Source organism: Moschus berezovskii, chromosome 9 (assembly GCF_049115385.1).
Source record: "Moschus berezovskii isolate FMDL1 chromosome 9, NW_MosBer_1.0, whole genome shotgun sequence".
Taxonomy (NCBI): Eukaryota; Metazoa; Chordata; class Mammalia; order Artiodactyla; family Moschidae; genus Moschus; species Moschus berezovskii.
The window spans coordinates 1,557,519-1,583,714 of NC_142468.1; the positions used below are offsets into that span (position 1 = coordinate 1,557,519).

At 49.3% G+C, this 26,196-nt stretch overlaps 1 protein-coding gene across 1 annotated transcript in view; it reads right to left on the minus strand.

Annotated features, from left to right (window-relative positions):
- Positions 1-8,382: 8,382 nt before the first annotated feature.
- KCNK13 (potassium two pore domain channel subfamily K member 13) overlaps positions 8,383-26,196 on the minus strand; it is a 107,124-nt gene continuing 89,310 nt past the window's right edge. The window contains exon 2 of the mRNA XM_055436653.2: positions 8,383-10,044. Within this exon, the coding sequence (XP_055292628.2) occupies positions 9,272-10,044 (773 nt within the window). The 3' untranslated portion in view covers positions 8,383-9,271. The remainder of the gene's footprint in view (positions 10,045-26,196) is intronic.

A 26,196-nucleotide genomic window follows, 5' to 3' on the forward strand; every position in this document is an offset into this window, starting at 1 on the left:
AGCCCGCTCTGTAACTAACTCAGCAGTCTTATTCCAGCATCCTCCCTCACTGCGCGTGTGCATACATGTGCGTGATGCACCTCCGATCGCCCTTTGAACGATTTGTCATCTCTCATGTTTCTTTCCTTTTTGTTCCTTCACTGAGTTAAAGATATCTTCTATTTAAAAAAATCTATTTTTGCTCAGTGTATATTTGAGAATGATTATTTTAATTTTTTGAAAATTGTGGTTTGACATGTGGCTCCAACAAAGAAGAGCCCATTCGCGGCCACCCTTCAGGAGGCCACCCTTCAGGAAGCCACCTTCAGGAGGCCAGGATGACTGTCTAATCTGACCCTCCTACTCATGTTCTTCTTTTGAGGCTGACTGAGGGAAAAAAGCACCTCTCCCCTGAGCCACGTTAAAAATTTTAAAACAAATCTTACAAAATGTATCTCAGGGAAAATAAAAAATACACAGACACACAGAATTTATGTAACAGTTTATGCAGCATAAACTCAGTACATCAGGCAAGCCTCTCTTGTAACAACTACGGAAGCTACTAAATAATACTCACGAGCAAGTGCCATCCCAGACCCACCGGGCCAGAGCCCCGGAGACAGGGACGGAGCGTCACATATGTTTCACGGTTCCCGAGTGACGCGAGTGTGCGCTCAGAGAGGGTGCCTGCTGAAGGAAAGAGGTTAGAGGGGGACTACAGATGGCAGCCGCCACCTTCCGAGGACAGAACTGTCCCTTCCTCAGTCTCCCAGCTGAACTAGGGAAGAGAAGCATCCAAGGTTCTCGCCTCGGGGCTCCCCCTCACGGGTCACTTGGAGATGGGAACCACCCTGGCAGCTGGAGCAGGGAAAACTGAACACAGAGGATGGCTCCCTGGGGAAAGACGCTGACTGTGTGAAGGGAGCAGGAGAATCCCAGGGGTGCAGGTGCAGCCACCAGCTGCCCGTTGAGCGGAGGGAAAGTGGCGGGGGTGGGGGGGGTCCCGGACACTCAGAGGAGTGCCGCCCTCCCTGGGAGCGGAGAGGCAGCCTCTCTGAAGCCCTATTGGAGGGGATTTCAGGGCTTAGGAGAGTTTCTGATTTTCTTTTGCTTTCAGCTCTGAGGGACTTAGTGGATGTGATGATGGTCAATTTTACGTCAACTTGGTTTAGGCAAGGTACCCAAATATTCGGTCAAACACCAGTCTGGATGTTGCTGCTGCTGCTGCTAAGTCACTTCAGTCATGTCTGACTCTGTGTGACCCCATAGATGGAAGCCCACCAGGCTCCCCTGTCCCTGGGATTCTCCAGGCAAGAACACTGGAGTGGAGGTATTTTAAGATGAGATGAACATTAAATTGGTAGACCTTGAGTCATCTTTCAAAATGTGGGTGAGCCTCCTCCAATCAGTTGAAGACGTCAAGAGGAAGGACTGAGGTCCCTGGAGGACAGCGTTCTGCCCAGGACCGTCTTTGGGCCAGAGCCGCACTGTCAGCCCTTCCCGGGCCCAGCGTGCCGGCCTGCCCTGCAGACTTGGACGAGCGAGCCCCCACGTCTGCATGAGCCAGCCCCCTAAAACAGATCCCTGTGCCTGCACAACCTGTGAGCTCTGTTTCTCCGTGGAGCCCCGGCTAACACATGGGCGGTTGCCGGCCCATCCTCCCAGATGGCGCCTCAGCTCAGCGTTCTCCCCTGTCCCACGTCCCTTCTCCAGGACTAAGAGGTGTTGATGTTGGTCGCTACCTTCCATTCCCAGGAGATCAGCAATGCACAGAGAATGTAAAAGGTAAAAGGTCCTTGCAGCTAGTGTAAAGCTCCAGAGGACCCAGGATGACCAAGAAGGGAAGGGATTCTAGTAAAGGAAAGAGAAGAGTCAGGGCAGACTCCCCTTCAGTATCAGCATCAGTCAGTTCAGTTGCTTTGTCGTGTCCGACTCCCTGCGACCCCACGGACTGCAGCACGCCAGGCCTCCCTGTCCAACACCAGCTCCCAGAGTTGACTCAAACTCATGTCCATTGAGTCAGTGATGCCATCCCACCGTCTCATCCTCTGTCGTCCCCTTCTCCTCCCGCCTTCAATCTTTCCCAGCATCAGTCTTTTCTAATGAGTCAGTTCTTCCCCTCAGGCGGCCAAAGTATTGGAGTTTCAGCTTCAACATCAGTCCTTCCAGTGAACATCCAGGACTAATCTCCTTTAGGATGGACTGGCTGGATCTCCTTGCAGTCCAAGGGATTCACGAGTCTTCTCCAACACCACAGTTCAAAAGCATCAATTCTTCGGCGCTCAGCTTCATTTTTTAAAATTTCAATTAATTAATTAATTTAATTGGAGGCTAATTAGTTTACAATATATCACTCAGCTTTCTTTATAGTTCAACTCTCACATCCATACATGACTACTGGAAAAACCATAGCCTTGACTAGGCGGACCTTTGTTGGCAAAGAAATGTCTCTGCTTTTGGGTGTTCATTGGAAGGGCTGATGCTAAAGCTGAAACTCCAATACTCTGGCCACCTCATGCGAAGAGTTGACTCACTGGAAAAGACTCTGATGCTGGGAGGGATTGGAGGCAGGAGGAGAAGGGGACGACAGAGAATGAGATGGCTGGATGGCATCACCGACTCGATGGAGGTGAGTTTGAGTGAACTCCGAGAGTTGGTGATGGACAGGGAGGCCTGGTGTGCTGTGACTCAAAGGGTCTCAAAGAGTCAGACACGACTGAGCGACTGGACTGAACTGAACTCGGTTGGTCATAGCTTTTCTTCCAAGGAGTAAGTTTTTTTAAATTTCATGGCTGCAGTCACCATCTGACTCTCCGTAGAGGAGGGAAAAAAGAATTCCGGAAAAAGATGAGCAGGCAGTTTCCTCTGCCTTCAAGCTTGCTTCCAATCCCGACCTCCCTGGGCAGGGGTGGCGCTCATAGCCTCGGCCCTGATGTAGACACTCCTGCCCCGCAGCCGTGACCCTGCCCGGTCCTCGCCTGCCCCGCCTTCTGCACGGAGCTCCCCACTGCGGACGCCGGCTCTCCCAGCCCTTGCTTCCTGCCCACTTTTCCACGCAGACCTCCCTGACTTTAAGTCTACATGGACTCTCACGATTCTCTGGTCATCGTGGAAATGTTTCGGATGCTTTGTTTTCAACCCTTGGTTATATAATGTGCTTTCAGTGTGTCCCTGAAGTTAGGGGCTGCCTGAGATTTGTGCTGTACCTTCAAAGCAGCTCACCGGGGCAGGTCTTGAGACATGCTAAATATTGAGCTGACTTTCAAGGACCCAGGAGAAAGCAGTGGTGAATGTTTATAATGCACGTGGAGAAGCAGATGGGGTGGTGCCCACGTTCATGTATGGGTTAGACAAAGTCAAGAAGGTATCATGTGAACAGATTCACCATGCTGGTTTTTGATTATCTCAACGGCCATCAGCCCAACCGACCTGAATGCACAATGCTTTGCTGTAATTTATAATCTCAGGTGTCCATGAACTCTTCTCATCAAACGGAGACTGGCCCTTTTCTTCCCCACGCCTCACTCCACCAGGCAGTGGTTCTGAAATATTAACATGCCAAAGGACTCATTTTTATGGGGAGGGTGGATGCATATTAAAATTAAAAATGCAGATTCCTTGGCTCTACCCATAGAGGTTCTGATGGAGAAGGTCTGGGCAAAGTCCTGAAAATCGGCATTAAAAACAATCTTCCTAGGGAACTATGGTGATTTTTGAGGAAGGTAGTACATACTGAGGGCTTCCCAGGTGGCGGTTAGTGGTAAAGAGCCCGGCTGCCAGTACAAGAGAGATGTGCGTTTGATCCCTGGGTCAGGAAGATCCCCTGGAGGAGGGCATGCAACCCAATCCAAATTCTTGCCTGGAGAACCTCATGGACAGAGGAGCCTGGTGGGCTATGGTCCATAGGGTCACAAAGAGTCGGAACCAACTGAAGTGACTTAGCACGCACGCACACAGGATATACTTGGATGCATGGCTCCTGATGGCAGGGAATTCTGCAATGACTTAAATTCCAAGGCCAGCTGCTGGGAAGAGTAAACAAAATTCAATCAGCAAATGCTCAAGGGATACACAGAAATCTTCTACCAAAGGACAACTATGAGATGATATATTTTAAAAAAAATTCCCTTGAAAACAAAAAAGCACTGCCTTCTGCCTAAATCTAGAAGGCTAAATCATTACTTGCATCTAATAACTTTCAGGGAGCATAGCTCCCAGAGGAGTTATCTGGGTGCCTGGGAAATTTAAGATGATTAGAAATGGCTCTGAGGTGCAGACGATGCTAATTTCTGGGAGGCACTGGCTTCCAGCCACAGGAGCACAGCCTGAGGGGGTCATAGGCTGGGCCCCGAGGAGGGTCTCTTTCCTGTCCGTTATAGCTCACGCTCAGGAAAGATTTCTTTATTGGGGAATAAAATGCCTGGAAAATTTGTTAAAGATTTCTGGGCCCTACCCTCAGAGCTTCTGATTCTTTAAAAAATTTTTTAATTGAAGGATAATTGCCTCACAGAATTTTGCTGTCTTCTGTCAACCCTCACATGACTCAGCCCTGGGCACACATGTGTCCCTTCCCGTTTGAACCTCCCTCCCCATCCCACCCCTCTGGGTTGGTGCAGAGCCCCTGTTTGAGTTCCCTGAGCCATATAGCACATTCCCGTCGACCATCTGTTTTACACGCGGTCACGTAAGTTTCCGTGTTACTCTCTCCTTGCATCTCGCCCTCTCCTTCCCTCTCCCCGTGAGAGCTTCTGATTCCTGAAGTCAGGTGTGCGGCCGGAGAGTTTTCATTCCCACCCAGTGCCCCGTTTCTGCTGTTGCTGCTGATCTGGGGTGCCCACTCACAAAACTACTGCGAAAAAAAAAACAACTACTGCTTTCTTTAATTAATTAATTAATTAATTTTTGGCCTCATAGCATGTGGGTTCCTAGTTCCCCAACCAGGGATCGAACCCACATCTCCTGTGTTGGCAGGGCAGTGTCTTAATCAATGGATTACCAGCTAAGTCTTCTGCTTTCGAGGGAGGCCGAGACCTGCAAGGGCTTGAGAACCGAACTGTAGTCTCAGGGGCGCTGCACTCAAGTCACAGCCCACGCCCTGGTGTGACTGGTTGTCTGCAAACTCGAGACAGTCTTGGGTTTTTCCTTTTTAACTTTTTACTTGAGATAATTTTAGACTTCCAGTCAAGTTCAGAGTTTCCACATACCTTTTATCCAACTTCTTACTTAACATCTTCCATAACCGTAGAACAATTGTCAAAACCAAGACTGTAACATAGGCATAATACTGTTGAGTAGACTATAGAATTTACTGATCGTCACCTTGGTTTGTCCACTAACATTTGTTTTATATTCCAGGATCCAATGAAGGATCCCACATGCTTCCTTAGGCTTGTCTTTCATTGGCTTGAGACTTTTGAAGAATACCTGTCAGTAATTGTGTAGAATGTCCCTCAGTTTAAGTCTGTCTGTGAGATTAGACTGACGTCATTGGCACGGATGCCTCAGATGCTACCCCCGTCTCAACTCGTCATTTCAGATGTCGGTATGCACTTTAGCTCTGCTCACTTGATTGAAGTGGTGTCTGCCAGAATTCTCCGCTGCAAAGTTATTAAAATTCTCCACCGTAAAGTACTTTTTGTAATGCCTAAATATTTCGGTAGTTGGTGGAGATCCTTTGAGACTGCATATACCCTGGTTCTGCTTAAACTTTTACATGGCTAGTTTTGGTATTCGTCCATCGGTTTCACCCGCAGCAACGACCACTGTGGGCTTCTAATGATAATTCGCTATTTCACTACTTTTTTCTACTTTCACTAATTTGAATTCTTCGATGCTTTTTATCTCTCATTGTTTTAAAATATTAAAGAAATTTAAAAAACATTTATTGAAAGGTAGATTTGCTGGCAATTAATTCTCTAGAGTTTTGTTTGAGAAAATATTTGCTTCTCCTCCCCATTTGCAGGACTTTTCATGGATATAAAATTCTGGATTGACAGGGCTTCTTTTTAAAATTTCAGCGTTTTAAAGATGTCATACCATTTTCTTATTATATGCATGGTTTCTGATGAGATCTAATTCTTATCTTGTGCCTGTGAATGTACCTGTTTTTCTAGCTGTCTTCAAGATTCGTCTTTTGTTTTCTGCAATTTGAATATATGCCTAGATACATCCAGTGTGTGTGTGTGTATTACATGTGTTTATATATATGTGTCTGTACATATAGGTGTGCATGTAAATACATATATATATTTACTTGCTGGTGTTCTCTGAGCTTCTTGGATCTTGTTTCTGTCATTAATTTTGGAAAGCTGTCAGCTATTATTTCTGCAAAAGTACCTTCTGCTCTGCCCTCACTGTCTTCTGGGGTAACCCGTCTGACACTGTCCCAGAGTCCCTGGATGCATGTTTTTCGTTTCCACTCTCATCTCTTTCCATTTTAGTTTGAGCAGTTTCTATCTTCAAGTTCATGGATTCTCCTCTTGGCTGCGGCAGTCGACTAACAAGTCCCTTGAAGGCACCATTCACCTCTGTTGCTGTGCTTTTTATTTCTAGCATTTCGACTTGATTCTTATATGTTCCATCTCCCTACTGAAATTACCTGTCTGAGGTTGCCTGATGTCCACTTCTCCCTGTTGAATCTTTAACTGACTCATAGTGATTTTAAATTCCCTGCCAGATATTTCTAACATTCGTTTCAGATCTGATAGTTGCTTTGTCCTGGAGAATGTTCTCTTTTTAAACTTTTTGCCTGCCTCATGACTTTTTCTGAAAAGTTGGGCGTCTTGTGTGTGCTAGGAGAGACTGAGGCAGAGCTTTTATGCCGAGACCCGGGCATGCCTTTCCTCCTGACGGATGCGTGGTGTGAATACTTGAATTAATCTACTAGCAGTTGGGCTGGCTCTGAGGCTGGCTGCTGCTCTGGTTGCCCTCGGTGCTCCTCAGGCTGGCAGTCCTGCAGCAATGCCTTGTGTTTAGGATGAACCTTGATTTGCCGGGGCCAGGGCAGTTTGATCCTGAAGTTTACCTTTTCTCCTTGCACCCTTCTGAGAGAGGGTGTCTGTGCTCGTGTGCTCCTGGCAGTGTGCTGTGGATACCTGTCACCTGAAGCTTGTGAGCGTGGAGGCGGGGCTGTTGGGAGCGTTTCAGACTCAGCCTTAGTTTCAGAAGGTCACCACCTCCTCAGATGTCAGCGGCACGCTCACCCCAGTCCTCCGGCCTGCCCCCTGCTTGGACTTTTTGGTGCAGCACAGATTCCTACCTCTCTTCCCAAAGCAGCTTGAATGGGAGGGGAGTCTGGGGGAGAATGGACACATGTACATGTATGGCTGAGGCCCTTTGCTGTTCCCCTGAAACTATCACAATAGTGTTAGTTGGCTATACTCCAAAATAAAATAAAAATTTTAAAAATAAAAGAAATTCCCTAGGGATGGGGACCCAGCTCCACCCCCACGACCCACTGCCCCACAGTGCCTCCTGCAGGGCAAAGCCCCAGGCGAGATGGGTTTATGATCAGAGGCTCCTAACAAAGGTTTTGCAGTACCCCAGGCTGCTGCCCTTCAAGTGTATTACAAAGTAATTGTTGAAGGGCTCTGATCTTTGGAGCCGCAGGAGCCCTAAGTTCAAAGCCTAGGGCTGCTGCTTATCCCACTTTGGCTCTAGGGCACTCCTGATATCTTAAAGAAAATATTTGGGTTTACCAGCTGGAAGAAAAGTCAACAGCCTGGAGAGGGAGCCGTTGCGGGTTCTGAGGCTGGGTGGATCACGGGCCAAGAGCCCATACCTCATCAGAGACCAGAGTGCTTCTCCCTGCTGCTCACCATCAGCCTGAGCACCCAGACGAGAGGCAATCCCTTCAGGACTTTTTCTCCTCTGTCAAAAGCAAGGAGGTTGGATGAGATGGTTCCTAAGGGTCCTCCCAGTCTGATGCCTTCTGCTCAACAGTTCAGTTTCACCAGGCAGGGCTTTTCTGCTTTATCCTCTTTACGGGGCCCATCTTTCCTCCTCATTTCTGAAAGTGCCACGTGGACACCATTCTTACCGTGTAAGAAACAGCAGCTATCTCTTCTAAACCCTGCCCTCATGCCCTGAACCTTCTGTGTTGATGAAGATCACCAGCCCTCGTTGGCGGCAGGGGCCACGTTAACAACACGCCAGGCAACATCATCAGGCTTGTTAACAGCCCCACATGGCAGGACCCAGACGATTAGACAGGAGAAGCCAGGGTTCATTATCAGGTCCGGAAGGTTTCTCCAGCCAAGAATCCAAGATGATGTTCACAGTCCCTAAAGGTTAATTTCTTATTTCCATTTTCTGTGAGTGCAGTAAGTACCTGTTTAATGAAGCACTCTGCACCAACATCCTGAATGAGCACTCATGTAATCTTTGTTAATAAAATGAGGCTTTATTAAATTTTCCATTTTAATAAATAGACAGTGGTTATCTCTGCAATGGGCCCCAAGCCCTGATAAAAATGCAGTGGTCTCCGGGACCGTTCAAAGGAACACGGTAAGCTCCAGTCTTCAGTGACAAGATTGGACCCTCCCCATCACCTTGCTGCAATTTAAAGGCCCGAAGCTCAATTTTGGTTTTTTAACGTTAATGCTGAGGTCCCACAGGCACCTTAGTCAAGCGCTGCTGCTACTAAGTCACTTCAGTCGTGTCCGACTCTGTGTGACCCCGTAGACGGAAGCCCACCAGGCTCCCCTGTCCCTGGGATTCTCCAGGCAATAGTACTGGAGTGGCTTGCCATTGCCTTCTCCGAGTCAAGCGTTAAGATCTTAAAAATAAAAGAACAGAGAAACAAAAACAGATAAGCAGGAAAGGAGGGACAGGTGATTTCCTAGCCGTAGCACCCCAGCAACACCTGCTCGGAAGGCAGCTCAGCAAAAAGAAAGCCCAGTTGCCTTCTGGACCAGGTCCTGCTCTCCCTTCGCTGAAGGGCCTTGGAGAGGCTGTAAATTCAGTCGTTCGGAGTTCCAGGGGAGAACTCGCATCTTCAGGATTTGTATTTCCAGATGAAGAACAGAACAGCAGGAAATCGAGGCTTAAGCAAGCCGTCCCTCTCTTGGGTTCAAATCCTGGAGCAAGACGAGTCAGGAGAGCACGTACTGACTGCTTGTGTGGTTCATCTCTGAAGAGTGAATTTAGACTTAAAGGAGGATGAAGGTAGGAGAGCGGCACGGAGGCGTCACGGTCCCGCAGCCCTGGACAGGGGCAGCCTGCTGGAGAGGACATCGCTCAAGCGGGGCTCCAGGCGGGAAGGAGCCGCTGCAGCACGCGCCCCGCCGCGCTCCTACCTGTCGGCGCTGGTCTCCGCCAGCCTGCCGTTCATGACGGCGAAGGCGCCCACGCCGCCCGAGAACCCGTCGTCCGCGGGCGGCGCGCTGGCCCGCGAATCGGCCGCCTCGTACAGCTGCTTCTGGAGCACGGCCGGGGAGGCCCTGCTGGCCGCCGGCAGGCCCTTCATGGAGACCGCCTCGCCCGAGAGGCGCCGCGCGCCCCGGCCGCCGCCCCCGCCGCCCGGCCCCACGGCGTTCCCGCGGCCCCGCCGGCAGCCCGCGCCGGCCGCGCGGCCCAGCGCCCAGTTCACCGCCTGCCTGACGAGGACGGACACGACGTTGAAGAGCGAGTAGAGGCAGCAGACGCCCGCCAGCAGGAGGACGAAGTTGGCCGCGCGGTAGAGGCCCCGGCCGTCGTAGCGCGCCTGCTGGCCGCTGACCAGGTCCCCGAAGCCGATGGTGCTGAAGGCCACGAAGCAGAAGTAGAACGCGTCCAGGTAGCCCCAGCCCTCGGCGGCCGCGTACAGGGCGGCGGCCCCGCCGCACAGCGCCAGGGAGCCAGCGCCCAGGGCCAGCAGCACGACGCGCACCGACGGCTTCCCGGCCGCCGCGCGCCCCGGGCTCCCCGGCCACCGGGCGCCGCACCACCTCGTGACGTGGGCGATGGCGGTGATCAGGCGCTCCAGGAAGAGGTTGAAGAACAGGAGGGTGCTGGAGCACCCGAGCAGGCCGTAGACGATCAGGAAGACCTTCCCGCCCACTGTCGCTGGCGTGGCCATCCCAAACCCTGCAGGAGACAGAAATCGGAGGAGAGTGAGGGCCGGCCTGGCCGCCGATGGGGTCAGAGTCTCGGCCTTGATGGCCTGCGGAGGGGCTTCCCTCGTGGCTCAGCTGGGAGAGAATCCGCCCACAATGCAGAAGACCTGGGTTCAATCCCTGAGTTGGGAAGATCCCCTGGAGAAGGGAAGGGCTACCGACTCCAGTATTCTGACTTGGAGAGTCCCATGGACTGTATAGAGTCGCAAAGAGTCCGACACGACTGAGCCCCTTTCACTTTGGAGGACCTAAACAGTTTCCTTAAAAACACTCCATCCCAGCCTTTCTAAGAATGGGAGGGAAAATTCCCACTTTCTTTTGAAGACATAAAGTGTTGTTCAGAGCTGGGCTGCTCAAAGCCTGTATGGTGCAGCACCGCAAATCAGAAAAAGACACCTCTTCCTCCAAGTGGGATCCAAACTGGTGACAATGGCGTGGTGATGAGAACGTGGGCTGCATTCCAGCCTCCCCTCCCAATTCTCTAGATGTTCTTGTACAGTAGACAACCCGAACAACCAGACTGAACAGACATTATTCAGAGAGATACACAAAGGCTCACACAAAGAAGTCTTACAGAGACTCATGGGAATTCACTTACTGGCTGCCATTCCAGGAACCGGGACTAGAATGGTGGAAAAAGGCAGATCTGGTCCCTGCCTTCATGGAGCTCTCATGTAGTGAAGTGTTTATTCCGTGATAGGCGTTGTGCTGGAGAATGTACAGGGTCCTATGGGAAATGCTAAGAGGGAAGCGGTTCTCAGACTTAGGGTCTGGGAAATCTAAACAGAAAGCTAAAGAAGAATTAGGCAGGCAAGGCAGGGAGGTGTGCGTGTGTGCACACGCGTGTGCGGTGCTAGCGACGCTTCAGACAGAAACAGCATGTGCCAGCAGATGTGGAAATCAACGTGCTAGCAGATGTGGAGATCAGCGTGCCAGCAGATGTGGAGATCAACGTTTTGCTCAAGCTTTCCCCGTCTTTTAAACAAAATTCTCGTGCTTTGGGAGTGCTGAGGGGTCCGTGTTGCAGCTTGATAAAATCTCTCTTGCCTTTGTCTCTTCCTGCTCACAATTGTGGCCTTGACCTTTCTGCTCCCACACACAGACATGTTAAGAATACCAACTGTAGGACAGTGGACATCACTAAGAAAAAGGAGAAACGGAAAAGAAAGACACTCAGTACTGTCACTCAGGGGCGCTAAGCTTCAGCCCGCCCTGAGGGACGCAAATTCCTTCCAAGCAACTGACTCAGTAAACCTGGGGGATCTTATTTGTTTGAGGGGACAGGCATCAAAGTCCTTTTGAAAAAAACATCATTTGAAACCTAAGTCCTCAGCTTGCCTCCCTGGGTTCGGTTTTTTAAATTCAAATCAAACCTCGCTGTTTGCATAATCAGGTCCAGTCTCCTAGCTGGAGCCCCATCCTCGGGATCTCTTGGATTAGCCCACAGTCCTCTTTGCTGGTAACAGCCTGCTGTGGGCAAACTAACGCTTCGCGTTGTTGCCGTGGCTGAGCCGGTGGCGGCCCCCAGCGCGGCGCGGGACGGAGCAGATCAGACCTCAGCCTGTGAGCTGCTGAGGTTATAACTGCTGCTCCCTGAGGGGGCGCCAGAGGGCCGCCTTTCCCAAACACCCGGGCGCGCACACTGCGTTACTGTTTGGTTTTCCAATTAAATTCAACTTTCCTTTCTCAGTTTGTTAGTCACTAGTCGTGTCTGACTTTTTGTGACCCCATGGACTGTAGCCCGCCAGCCTCCTCTGTCCGTGGGATTCTCCAGGCAAGAAAACTGGAGTGGCTTGCCATTTCCTTCTACAGGGATCTTCTTGACCCGAGAAGAACCTGTCTCTCGCACTGCAGGCAGATTCTTTACCATCTGAGCCACCAGGGAAGTCCTAAACTACATTACAATAGGGCATTAATAGCATATAGCTACTCCTTAGCATATAATTAATTCCTCCAAGAGGCTGGAGGAAGACACCAAATATTAGCTTTTTAGCTGGATAGCATGGAGTGGGAGGAACAGGATGACCTGGTAAGGAAGGAACAAGGGACTGGGGATAATTCTGCTGGCGGGTACAATCCTGGCCCTCAGTGGTAGAACGTCAGACCATCTCTTCTCTGGAACACTTGTTTTGAAGCTTGAAGGTCCTCAGTGACTCTTGGCAGCGTAGGCTTCACTACTGGGCATCCTCGTTGTGATGTAAGTAAGTTCTGTCTTTGTTGCCTTTTCTTTGTTAGCGTCTCTAATTCTTATCCCCAAGCTCGAGTTGAAATGACGCTGAAGTAGTGGAGGATTAAGAAAAAACTGAGTTTACAGACTGAACTGACAGAGGTGGTTTTTTCCTACCTAGTTCAAGGAACACAGCGGGTTCGGTGAGGTGCTGAGTGATTGGTTCCTGATCTAGGGGCTCAGGGGCACCTCCTCCAGCTCAGGGAATTCCTGAAACCAGTAAAGCTTGTGCATGTTTCCACACTAAGAAGATGTAAAAAGGAAACCTGCAGTCCTTACCCAAGGCTGTAAGGCTAGCAGGGTACCTCGGCTCTCCACTGAAACAGAACTGAGGCAACATGCAGGAAAAAGGAGCCATGTTTATCTGGGGCCATTTATTGACCCAACAACATTCCAGAAACTGGGTAAAGTCACGGAAATGGGGAAGGCCCAGAAACAGCAGCAGGTGTATACATGAGGGTGAAGGGAAACACTTGCCAACGGCCACAGAACTTAACTCGTGTAACGCAGGATTCAAGAGGGCCAATGTTTTCTTGTACAGAATCTTCCTTTCTGGGCTGCCCTGGGGGCTCAGACGGTAAAGCGTCCGCCTACAGCTTGGGAGACCTGGGTTCCATCCCTGGTCAGGAAGATCCCCTGGAGGAGGGCATGGCAACCCACTCCAGGATTCTTGCCTGGAGAATTCCATGGGCGGAGAAGCCTGGTGGGCTATAGTCTATGTGGTTGCAAAGAGTCAGACATGACTGAGGGGCTTCACTTCCTGATGGTCCAGTGGTCAAGAATTCATCTTGCAATGCAAAGGACACCAGTTCGATCCCTGATCCAGGAAGATGTCACATGCCACAGGGTGGTTGAGCCTGTGTACCCCAACGACTGGGCCCACACATCACAACTACCAAAGCCCAGGGGCCCTGAGCCTGTGTTCCACAACCCAAGAGGCCACTGCGGTGAGAAGTCTACACACTGCAGCGAGAGGGCAGCCCCGACTCGCCACGAGCAGAGAAAACTGCATGGCAGTGGGGGCCCAGCACTGCCAACAATATGCAAGTATTTAAAAAACTTCCTTCCTGATCCACAGAGGACCGAATGAGTTTCCTCTTGGAGAGCAGAGCAAAAGGAGTGAATAGTAGCTCCCGACGTGGCGTGCTGCAGTCCACGGGGTCGCAAAGAGCCGGACACGGCCGAGTGGCTGAACCGCAACCAGCAAAGGCAAAAGCAGTAACTCATTGCGTGTCCTTTAGGCTCGGGAACTGGCGCTGGAGTCCGGCCACACCAGCATGGCCTGGACAGGGCTGTTGGCCTCCGGGAGCCTGGCATCAGACTGGGACAGATAAACTGCTGCCCACAGAACAAGGCAGGGTGAAGCCAGGGCTGTAGTAAAGCACGATGGTTCTGCTCTGGCTTCAGGGCCCTGAATGCAGCCTTCCTTGGGGCAAATTCCTGTGATACACACACAGGGACAGTGCTGAAGGCAGCTGACATGCTTGATAAGCTGATGTTTTTCTAATGAATGAGACTCCTAATGATTCTATGACATGTTCCAGAGATTGACAGATTGATCGAGGATTGAAGTACAGTTGCTTTACAATACTGGGCTATTTCCTTCTGTTCAGCAAAGTGACTCAGCTGAACGTATACCTACATCCTCTCCTTGTTAGATTTGCTTCCCACTTAGGTTGCCACAGGCCGCTGGGTAGAGGCCCTGTGCTGTCCAGCAGGTTCTCATTAGTTACCTATTTTACATGGTATCACCTTCCCCCTTGGTAACCAGGTTTGTTCTCTACATCTGACACTATTTCTGCTTTGCAAATAAATTCATCTACACTATTTTTCTGGGCTTCCCAGACTCAGTGGTAAAGAATACACCTGCCAATGCAAGACACATGGGTTCAATCCCTGGGTGGGAAAGAGCCCCTGGAGTAGAAAATTGCAACTCATTCCAATATTCTTCCCTGGAAAATTCCGTAGACAGTTCATGGGGGTTGCAAAGAGTTGGGCATGACTGGCATGCATGCATACCATTTTTTATAGATTCCACAAGTAAGTGACATTATATTTTTCTCTCTCTGACTGACTTCAGTCTCTATGACAATCTCTGGGTCCATCCACATCTCTGCAGATAGCATTCCTTTTTCATTCCTTTCTATGGCTGAGTAATATATATGTATATATGTACCACATCATCTTTATCTATTCCTGTCCATCGTTTCAAGAATTTAAAATCTCTAGATTCTTTCTTGTTTGGCTGGTTTTAAAACATTCAGTTTTATGAAAGAAGGGATAATCCATGAAAGTTGATTACCTACCGAATTTTCTTGATCACTGCCATCTTTTTACTCAGCAAAAATAACAGAAGACGGCACGAGTGGTGGTGTTCACGGAAGCAAGCGGAGATGGTTTCCCAGTGTTTGCAGTTAGAGGCGTTTCCATAGCATGGACTGCTCTCCGAGCCTGAAAGCGTGTCAGCTAATCAGGCAGGCTTTTTCATAGAAAGTCTCCACTTTTTTGAGCCCCCTATTACTGGGCATTACGAATGCCTTGGATTGGAAATAATAAGCCTGAGGGTCCTCCTTGGTAGGGAAAAGGACACGGGCATTATCAGAAGCCTGCTGTCTGCCAGCTTCACTGACTTCTCATACCCACGGCCACTCCCAGAGGTGAAGCCAAGTTAGAGCCGAGGTCTGTCTTGCCTCCAGGCCCGTGGCCCCCACCTGAGTGCACCACAGGGAAAGCCGCCGTCAGGCACACACGCTGAAAGCAGAACCGAGGGAGGGAAACGGGCCGAGCGTCTGAAGTCCCGTGCTCCACACAGACACACACACGAGGGGCTGCCAAAGCCAACACGGCCGGGGAGTGGCCGACATCAGACGCTGGCACCCGCCGTCCCCACCGACTCAGACACACAACGCGGACTGTACGTGTGCCGTTCGCAACATGTGCTGCCGTTAAATCGGTGTTAAAATCCTGTTGCGCCCCAGGCATTGGGCCCCTCGTGCTTCATAGACACACACGACGGTGCCTGTCAGAGGGGTGCTCTACAGCGTATTCGTCCCTGAGCTGCAGGTCTGAGGTCGCGGGGCTTGTGTCCAGCCCCCGGGTCTGGGAGCGCATGGCCCAGCTGATCGGGGTTCTGGAGGCCGAGGCAGGGGCTCGCCTGGCGGGCTGCTTCCACCTGGCCCCCTTGACTATTCCAGATCTGTTTCTGATGTGATTGCAACCCCAGGGTGGCTCCTGATCCTGGGTGTGTCCCTGGGGTCAGGAAGGAAGCGGCAGGCCTGGCCAGGGGCCCGCCACGCACCCCCCCCCCGAGAGCCCTTCACCTGGACCGCGAGGACAGAGCAAGACCTGCCGCCTCCCGCCCCTTGTGTGCTGTTTAGATAGTCTCTCAGAAACTTAGTTAAGGTGAAAAATCAAAAGGTCTCGCGTTATACCTTTCAGATATACACAAAGGGAGAGAGAACACGACAATAAACTCGCGCTTCCCGGTTTCAGCAGCTGTCAACATCTTGCCAGTCATGTTTCTCCTATTCCACCCCACCCCCTTTCCTTGCTGGAGTTTTTTTAAAGTATTGATAAACCCTAGATAGCATGCCGTCTCATCTGTTAATAATGATGCATCTGTAACTGATGAGGACTTTATTTTCCCGATGTAACCACTATGTCATTATCTCACCTAACGAGATTAACAGCAGCTCCTTAACACTAAATAATACCCAGTCCATATTCCAGTCTCTTGAAGCTTCACAAATCGCCTGCATGAATCAGGAGCCTAATGAGGTCGTGCAGTAAGCCTTTTATATCTCCTTCATTTGTTCACAGTCTCCTTTCGCATTTTTCTTTTTTTTATGCCACTGACATGTTCAAATGTGTCCTGTAGACTTCCATCATAATTTTTTCTAGAAACATTTGGGGAAAAATGTGTATTATGAGAGTGCCCTCAGATGCAGTTCAGTTCAGTTGCTCAGTAATGTCCGACTCTTTGCGACCCCATGAGCCGCGGCACGCCAGGCCTCCCTGTCTATCACCAACTCCCAGAGTCCACTCAAACCCACCTCCATCGAGTCGGTGATGCCATCCAGCCATCTCATCCTCTGTCATCCCCTTCTCCTGCCCCCAATCCCTCCCAGCATCAGGGTCTTTTCAAATGAGTCAACTCTTCCCATGAGGTGGCCAAAGTATTGGAGTTTCAGCTTTAGAATCAGTCCTTCCAATGAATACCCAGGACTGATCTCCTTTAGGATGGACTGGTTGGATCTCCTTGCAGTCCAAGGGACTCTCAAGAGTCTTCTCCAGCACCGCAGTTCAAAAGCATCAATTCTTCGGCGATTGGCTTTTTTCACAGTCCAACTCTCACATCCATACATGACCACTGGAAAACCATAGCCTTGACTAGACGGACCTTTGTTGGCAAAGTAATATCTCTGCTTTTTAATATGCTATCTAGGTTGGTCATAACTTTCCTTCCAAGGAGTAAGCGTCTTTTAATTTCATAGCCGCAGTCACCATCTGCAGTGATTTTGGAGCCCAAGAAAATAAAGTCTGACACTGTTTCCACTGTTTCCCCATCTATTTGCCATGAAGTGATGGGACCAGATGCCATGATCTTAGTTTTCTGAATGTTGAGCTTTAAGCCAACTTTTCACTCTCCTCTTTCACTTTCATCAAGAGGCTCTTTAGTTCCTCTTCACTTTCTGCCATAAGGGTGGTGTCATCTGTATATCTGAGGTTATTGATATTTCTCCCGGCAATCTTGATTCCAGCTTGTGCTTCTTCCAGTCCAGCATTTCTCATGATGTACTCTGCATATAAATTAAATAAGCAGGGTGACAATACACAGTCTTGACGTACTCCTTTTCCTGTTTGGAACCAGTCCGTTGTTCCAAGTCCAGTTCTAACTGTTGCTTCCTGACCTACATATAGGTTTCTCAAGAGGCAGTTCAGGTGGTCTGGTATTCCCATCTCTTTCAGAATATTCCATGGTTTATTGTGATCTCAACAGTCAAAGGCTTTAGCATAGTCAGATGCAGTAGCAAATATCAAACACTGCGTGGAGACCTACAAGTTAGCCTAAATTGTCTAGAAAGCAATTTGAGAATATGTATCAGACATCTTAAAAATATTTATATCCTTTTATTTATATGGTTTTTTTGAGGAGTATATCTTCAAAACTATCAGAAATATGACTAATTATGTACAGTGATGTCACCTGTCTTTACTTTTAACAATGAAAATCTTTAGCAACCTAAATGGCAAATAACAGGGCAACCACTAAATGAAAGTAGCTGTTAAGATGAAGCCATTAGAATTACATATACATATACAAGTAACTGTAAAATCTATATGAAGCCATAAAAGACCAAGAATTGCCAAAGCAGTCCTGAGGAAAAAGAACAAAGCAGGATGCAAAATCCTCCCAGACTTCAGACAATACTGCAAAGCTCCAGTAATCAAACTGAGTAGTCCTTGAACAAAAACAGACATGTGGACCATGAAGCAGAACAGAAAGCCAAAAATAAACCCACACACCTATGGCCAATTAATCTTCGACAAACGAGGCAAGAATACACAATGGGGAAAACACAGCTTCTTCAGAAAGTGATGCTAGGAAACTCGACCGCCGCGTGTAAACCAATGAAGCTAGAACATTATCACACCACACACAAAGATAAACTCAGAATGGCTTAAGATTTATATATGAGACATGACACCATAAAGCTCCTAAAAGAGAAAACAGGCAAAACATTCTCTGATATAAATCATAGCAATGTTTTCTTAGCTCAGCCTCCCAAGGCAATAAAAATAAAAGCAAAATTAAACAAATGGGACCTAATCAAATTTATGAGCTTTTGCAAAGCAAAGGAAATGATAAACAAAATGAAACGACCATCTACGGACTAAGAGGAAATATCACAAATAATGTGACCAACAGGGCTCAGTTTCCAAGATATACAAACAGCTCATACAATTCAATAACAAAAAAACAACCCAGCTGAAACATGGGCAGAAGAAATAAGTAGACATTCCTCCAAAGAACACATAGAGATGGCCGACAGACACGCGAAAACAGCACGGAGGCTCCTCAGGAAACTGAGAACAGAGCTGGTGCGCGGTCCAGCAGTCCCAGGCCCGGGCGAGTATCTGGGCAAACCGCGATTTGAAAAGACAGCCACACGCCTGTGTTCACGGCGGCGCTGTCCACAGGTCATTCCAAACGCCCATCAGCAGATGAATGGATAAAGTCCACAAAAACAGTGGAAAACTAGTCAGCCATCAAAAAAATGGCAGAATGTTATCTGCAGCAACACGGATAGACCCAGAGATGATCATACTAAGTGAAGAAAATCAGAAAGAGAAAGACAAAGCCGAATAGCGTGCGACACCACTTACATGTGCGCCTGAAACATGGCGCAGACGAGCTTATCTATGAAAAGGGACAGACTGGTGGCTGTCAAGGGGGGCGGGGGTGCGGGACGAATGGAGTGGAGCGTGGGGTCAGCAGACGCCTAGAGGCGTGTGTAGAATGGAGAAACAAGAGTCCTACCGCACAGCACAGGAGGCTGTCAACACTGTAACAGACCATAATGGAGGACATGCAGAGAATATATACCCTGCGTGTGTAACTGCATCACTACGCTATACAGCAGGAATTAACGCATCGTAAACAACTGTCCTTCAGTGAAATTTTTACAATTCCATATATATGATATACATATACATTATGTACAAAATAAGCTAGAAGGATATATACACAGGGAATATAGGCAATATTCTATAACTATAAATGGAGCATAACCTATAAAACTGTGAATCACTATGCTGTACACCTGCAATTGATATTGTATATCAACTATACCTCAATTAAAAAATTACCTGGACACCTACGGCTGATTCGTGTTGAGGTTTGACAGAAAACAACAAAATTCTGTAAAGCTATCATCCTTCAATTAAAAAATAAATAAATTTAAAAATAATTACACATACAAAGAATTTTCAATGACTAGAGAAAATGTTAAATGGAAAAAAGCAGAGCCAAGGTGTGTCTACAGAAGGAGTCTAGTCTGGATCATCCTCATCAATTATTTGCTGGATGAAAGAATAAACTTCATTCAATGCATTTACACAGTTCTATATATTATAGCAGTTAAGGTGTTTTGGGATACCAGCAACAATTGTTAAATAAGGGTGGCTTAAACAGGAAGGGGTTGTATTAGCTCATAGAACATGACATTTGGAGACAGGGCAGCTCCAGGAGCAGTTAGTTAGGTGGCTTTGGAACATGATCTGTGAGTCAAGATCATTTCACCCTTTCTGACTTTGGCTCCATCAACATGTCTGCTAGTCTCCCAGGCCAGCAGCTTCAGGAATGACCCCCTCACACACCCGTGTCCAGAGTCAGCACGTGTTTTGTTCCTACCTTGCTTACATCTTTGTCAGAGCAGAGAAGGCTTTCCAGAACCCCCTGGCAAAATTTCCATCATATACCATTAAGCAGCAGCAAGTCACAAGCCCGCTTCTCAAACTAGTTACTTACAGAAGGAGTGGATTTCTTCTCAGACTGGTTAGGGGTTACCAGCACCCCCGAAAAAGAGATGGGCCCCAGAACCAACACTGTGTGCCAATACAGAGAAAAAACAAGCAGAAAGAGACAAAGTGTTGATCAGCTCATTTTAGGGCGGCGGTATGGGTGATGCAATTGTTTCTTAATGTTTTATATCTTTCATCACTTTTTTTAAGCCTACAGCACCCAGTGTGGTAGGCCATGGGTTTGTTTTTTTTTTTTAAATCTTTAATTACTTTGAAACTGAGAAAAACATGTTAAAATATTTTGAAAATACTCTGGGACATTTCTTCAGATGCATGTAAACACCTGCCCGGAAGAAGCGTTCCTCTTGGTTTATCTCATTACTCTAAGAAATCACACTTTGACTTGAATCAATGCCTTCATAATCTTTTTGATTCAGAATTGCCTCTTTGTGTGGGATGAAAGGAGTTTGTGGATCTTTGTTTCCCAAAAGACCCCTCAATTTCAAAAGACCCTTCAATTGAAGGGACCCATCCCTTCAACTGGGATGGGAAAAGGAGGCAAGAGCAGACCGCGTGGATTATTCTTGGGGGGCGTGGGAGGGGGTTCTAATGGTGGAAGTCTGAAGGGTCTCGCCAGGCACACTGTCTCTGCACAGGCTATGGAACCACAACTGTTAGAACTGGAAGGGGCTTCACGGCTCTCACACCCAAGCTCTGTTACGGGCGAGGGAACCGAGGCCACTAGGCCAGGCAACCTTGAGAGGTGCAGGCTCGGCCTGAGTCCTTCCTTACTGGTGCTGCCTGGCTCAATTGTTCCAAAGGCGGTTTTGGACAAACGGGTCCCAGGCCTGCAAGCACTTGAGGGGAGGAAGCCTCCTTCCCTTTCCCGTGAACCCTGGGTGACCTAGAGACTTGCTCTGATCAACAGAACGCGGTAGAAGGGAGGCTGCAGCAGTTCCAGGCTTAAATGGCAAGAAGCCCCCAAATTTTGTCTTTCTCTCCCAGGACCTCTGAGCCACCGTGTAGGAAGTGTGACCACTTAGCTGCAGAAAGGGGCCTGGCCTCAGCCATCCCAGCCTCCCCAGATGCTGAGTGAAGCCTCTCGGACCTTCAGCCCCAGTCGTGCTCCCAGCTGAGTGCCGTGTGTGAGTTATACCAGCCGATACCTCGTGAAGCCAAAGAACCAGCAGCTGAGCCCAGCAGATCAACACAACGTCCCAAGTTGTTGAAGCTGCTGTTAATACTTTGGGGTGGGTTGCTACATAGCCATAGATAACGAAATTTCTTCTCTCTTGGACTTGCAATTTTTTCAAGGGACTCCCAGGAACTTCAAGAGGAGGCCCACAAGGGATTTGGAATTTAGTAGAAAGTCCACCCGTTAATCAAGCAAGTTGTTGAATCTTTTTAACGTTAAGGAACAGACACGAGCTGAGGGCAATGGGGCATTGGGTTGGGGAGGGTGTTCTCCCGTTGACACACTTCAGTTGTTTCCAGTTTGGGGTTGTTATGAACAGTGTTTCTACAGACATTCTGGTTCATGTCTTCTGGTGAACACAGCACCCATTTCTCCCGCATACCCTGACTTCGGAGGGGAACTGATGACTCACAGGACATGTATATGGTCAGCAGAGTGAAGTGCTGACTCACCCTGCCCGCACCAACGTTTGAGAGCCCGGTTCCTCAGTCTTGCCCGTATAACCATGCTGGTGGGTACGCAGTGGTTTAAATAGCACCTCCTTGATGTCTACAAAGTTGAGCAGCTTTTCACACACCTCGTGGTCATTTGGACACCCCCGTGAGGGCCTGTTTAATTGTCTTTTCCCTTTTTGCTTGTTGACTTCCAGGTGACAGAAATATGAAGCTCTAGGCCTCCAGGGCTGCTGAAAGCATGCCAGACTTGCGTGGTGCATTCACTCTTTCACACAAGGTACTGGGTCCCACGCATTCTGTTTGGCCACCCTTGTATCTTGCCCAGCACTCACTTCTCCAACGGCGAGTTACTTCTAAATATTTCATGCTACCCAGTATTCCCTCTGGCGTAGACTTTCATAACAATATTCACAGTGCTAAACGGCCACCTCTCGAGAACCGATTCCGGGAGAGACACCGCTGTTTGATGACTAACTGCCTCGAGGGTGTAAACTGAGGCTAATTTACACAACCCACGCTCACCCGTTTACAGTGAAGTGTTTAATGATAAATGGCCACTCAAACAATATAAAAATTCCAGAAATGGCTACTGTTAACACCTGGCCAGGATTTTTATTTGACAAGCCAGTCTGACCATCTAACGGGACGCTGTGGCTGTGTACTGAATGCTGACCCACCACGTAGGGAAGAAATAACTTTCATCACTTCCTCCTGAGTCACCCCTGTACTCAGGCAAAGGGGCAGAAGGGTAACTCAAAGCCCTTTATGAAAACCTTCTCAAACGCTCGAAAGTCACTCCTTTCCTGTCGCAAACGCTGTCCGCTGAGTTCTGCAAGATGAATTCTGCCAAACACGTCTCTTTGCCTCCGTGGGTTTCACAGGTCACCATGTTTGCGGTCACCCTGGTCCTCCTCATACGGACTGAAAAGCAGCCCCTGTTAATCCCTAAAGTCTAGCCAAGACTGTCTCTCCTTTGGCTTGCTTCTTGCTTTACAACCAACCACTGGAAAATGACCAAGAAGGGACGATGGGACACAGAACTGGTTTTCTCTGGTTTCTCTGTGTTTTCCTTCCTGGTCTGGCATTGTCCCCTGTGGCTCCTGTATGTGGAATAAATCATGGCTGCTCAGCACAGCCCCAGCTGAAGCTCCAATACTTTGGCCACCTCATGCGAAGAGTTGACTCACTGGAAAAGACCCCGATGCTGGGAAAGATTGAAGGCGGGAGGAGAAGGGGACGACGGAGGATGAGATGGCTGGATGGCATCAAGACTCAGCGGACATGAGTTTGAGCAAGCTCCGGGAGTTGGTGATGGACAGGGAGGCCTGGCGTGCTGCCGTCCATGGTGTCGCAAAAAGTGGGATACATCTTAGCGATCAAACAACGACAAAACGCTGTGCTAAGAGCAGCGGGCTGGGGAAATTAGAAGATAGTTTCTGCCCTCCAGGAGCATGAGACCCGATCCAGATCAAGTCCTGGAAACAGCACGCAAGAAGGAAACCTGTTTATCGATCAAGCAGACTCCTTTCCTGAGTCACCTGCAGACGACACAAAAGATGGATGGAGGCCTTCGTCAGGCTTCAGGAAGAATGGAAGGTCTGAGCACACCTTTATTTACCGGACAAAAATTCACTGAAAAGTGAATAAACTAGAAGGAAGCTAAACTCACGTAGGACAGAAGTTTGAACTTGAGCACTCATGGAAACTCCCTGAGGAGCTGGTTAAAAACAGGATTTCCAGGCCTCACTTAGAGATTCTGATTCTGGAGGTCCAATGAGGCCAGAAAACCTGAGTTTAAACCAGCACCATGGGGGCTGTGATAAAGGGACTGCGGTGCCGCTTAGGAAGCATCGCCCGCGGCGGTCAGAGCACGGGGCGGGGATGGGCAGGGGGTTGCAGACAACAGTCATGTCTGCCTGGGAAGGTTCTAAAGCAAGCTCGCCCCCCCCATTTCCCCCCAAAATCCCAGTGAAGGATTAATACTTCTGGGGTCCTAGAGGCAGAAGAAAGTTGCTCAGTCCTGTCTGACTCTTTGCAACCTCGTGGACTATACAGCCCATGGAATTCTCCAGACCAGAATACTGGAGTGGGTAGCCATTCCCTTCTCCAGGGGATCTTCCCGACCCAGGAATTGAACCAGGGTTTCCTGCATTGCAGGTGGGTTCTTTACCAACTGAACTATCAGGGAAGCCTAGAGGCAAAGGCAACCCTATTTCTTTTGTATATTAATACACAACACAGAAAACCCCTTCAGGTGGCACATGGTATCAAAATGAGCTGTCTTGGAAAGTTCTGGGTTAACGGTAGGGCCACAGCAGCTGCAGCCATGGTGGAGCTGCTCCCCTTCTTTGGATTGAAATGTTTTCTAAAATATTCAAGGACTTTTTACTGCGTGCATCACTTATGGGGACTAAGGAAATGAAGAAAGGAAGGGGCACTTTCCAGCCAGGCCACCCCCTGGTGGATGCCATGCACGATTTAGTTTTTGTAAACGGTTTTGGATTATTGTGGGGCTGGGGGGAGGGAGGCGAGGAGTGAGAGCGAGGGCTGAGGCGGGCACTGGTCCTAAATCAGCTTTCTCGATGGGTCTCTGCTGAGCGCCTGCAGGCTCACCTTGGTAAGGAGCAGGCCCGGGGCGTCTCAGGGGCTCAGCGGTAGAGAGCCCGGCTGCCGGTGCAGGAGACGCGGGTTTGACCCCTGGGTCGGGAGATCCTGGGAGGAGGAAACGGCAACCCTCTCCAGTATTCTCGGCTGGAAAATCCCATGGACGGAGGAGCCTGGCGGTCTATACATAGTCCACGGGGTTGCAAAGAGTCGGACACGGAGCGACTGCGCGCAGACACACACACAGTCGTGTTCCCGGCAGCGCTCCCCACCTGTGTACCTGACCCCCGGGTGCCAAACCACCTGGGGCGCCTGTTAGGTGCAGACTCCGAGCCTTTCCCGCTGCAGCGTGTCTCTGGGGCTGGGCCCCGTCTCCTGCCCGTATCAACAGGGACCCTCAAGCAGGAGAACCCCTGTTCTGGCTTTCCATTGAGGTCAGGCTTGCTCAGCGATGTCACAGACCACGAGCGAGCGGACTGAGATAGCTCTCGGCCTTGAGGAGGTTGGCAACCGCATCGTTCACAGTGACTTTCTGCCCTTAGGAGGTCGGTAATTGCATCGTTCGCAGTGACTTTCTGCCTTTAGGAGGTCGGCAACCGCATCGTTAGCAGTGACTTTCTGCCATTAGGAGGTCGGTAACTGCATCGTTCACAGTGACTTTCTGCCTTTAGGAGGTTGGCAACTGCATCGTTCGCAGTGATGTTGTTGACAACTGCGCGATCTAGTGGTGAGAAGAACAACGGAAGTAGGTGGCTTTAGGCATTTCCTCCTCCGTCCTACGACCTGCTGCTTTAGTGTTAAAGCTCTCTGGGTCCTTACGCAAAGGCCACTTGACTGTTCCTTCAGCTCCTTGAGGCGGGCGGAACAGTGTCCAGTGAGGGTGAGATGCATGCTGGCGGTTTACACCGTGAGCCAGCACGGTGCTGAGCGCTTTATATGAAAGTGCTTCTTCAATCCTCATCCACCCTTGAGAAGTAGGAATATCATTTCCCCCCTGAATAAAGAATCCGCCTACAACGCAGGAGACCCCAGTTCAATTCCTGGGCCGGGAAGATCTTCTGGAGAAGGGATAGGCGACCCACTCCAGCATTCTTGGGCTTCCCTGGTGGCTCAGCTGGTAAAGAATCTGCCCGCAGTGCGGGAAACCTGGGTTGGGAAGATCCTCTGGAGAAGGGAAGGGCTACCCACTCCAGGATTCTGGCCGGATGAAGTCCATGGACTGTATAGTTCATGGGGTTGCAACGAGTCAGACATGACTGAGTGACTTGCACTTTCACTTTCCTGACGCATGAGAAATCTGAAGCACCCAGAGGTTAAGAAGGTCGCTGAAAGCCAGCTTGAGTCGGTGATGCCATCCAGCCATCTCATCCTCTGTCGTCCCCTTCTCCTCATGCCCTCAGTCTTCCCCAGCATCAGGGTCTTTTCCAATGAGTCAGCTCTTCGCATCAGGTGGCCAAAATATTGGGGTTTCAGCCTCAACATCAGTCCTTCCAATGAACACCCAGGACTGATCTCCTTTAGGATGGACTGGCTGGTTTTGTCCTCAGAAGTTAACAAAATTTGCCTCATGGGACTCAGACGATGTCAGCTCCCAAAGAGGAATTTTACAAATTTCATTTTCCTGAGAGAGCCATGGAGTCCTGGGGGCATCAGTTCTGTGTTTCAGGCTGTCTCAAGCTCCCTTCTTCCTCACAAATCTTTAGCTAGTGTGACAGTTGGAATAAATGCTATCATTATTTCTGATTTTACCTGCATTTTCAAAGGGGAAGTCATTGAATTTATCTCAAGTAGGTGTCCCAATTCCAGGGCTTCTTTACTTTGAAATCATGAAACTACCCCTTAGAAGCCAGCATCTATAATTATACTCTCTCCTGCCCTCCCCCAGACTTCAAGAAACGGCTCAGTTAAGTAGAATGTTAGCGCAACACAGGTGGTGACTGATGGAAGGTGTTTTTCTCCAACACGAGTGAGAGGATCTGGCTGCAAAGCATTCTGAGGCATTATGAAAATGTGTGCGTGCGCGCGTGTGCGTGCGTGTGTGTGTGCGTGCGTGCGTGCATGCACACGTGTGCGTGTGTGTGCTCAGTCGCTCGGTTGTATCCAGCTCTTTGAGAGCCC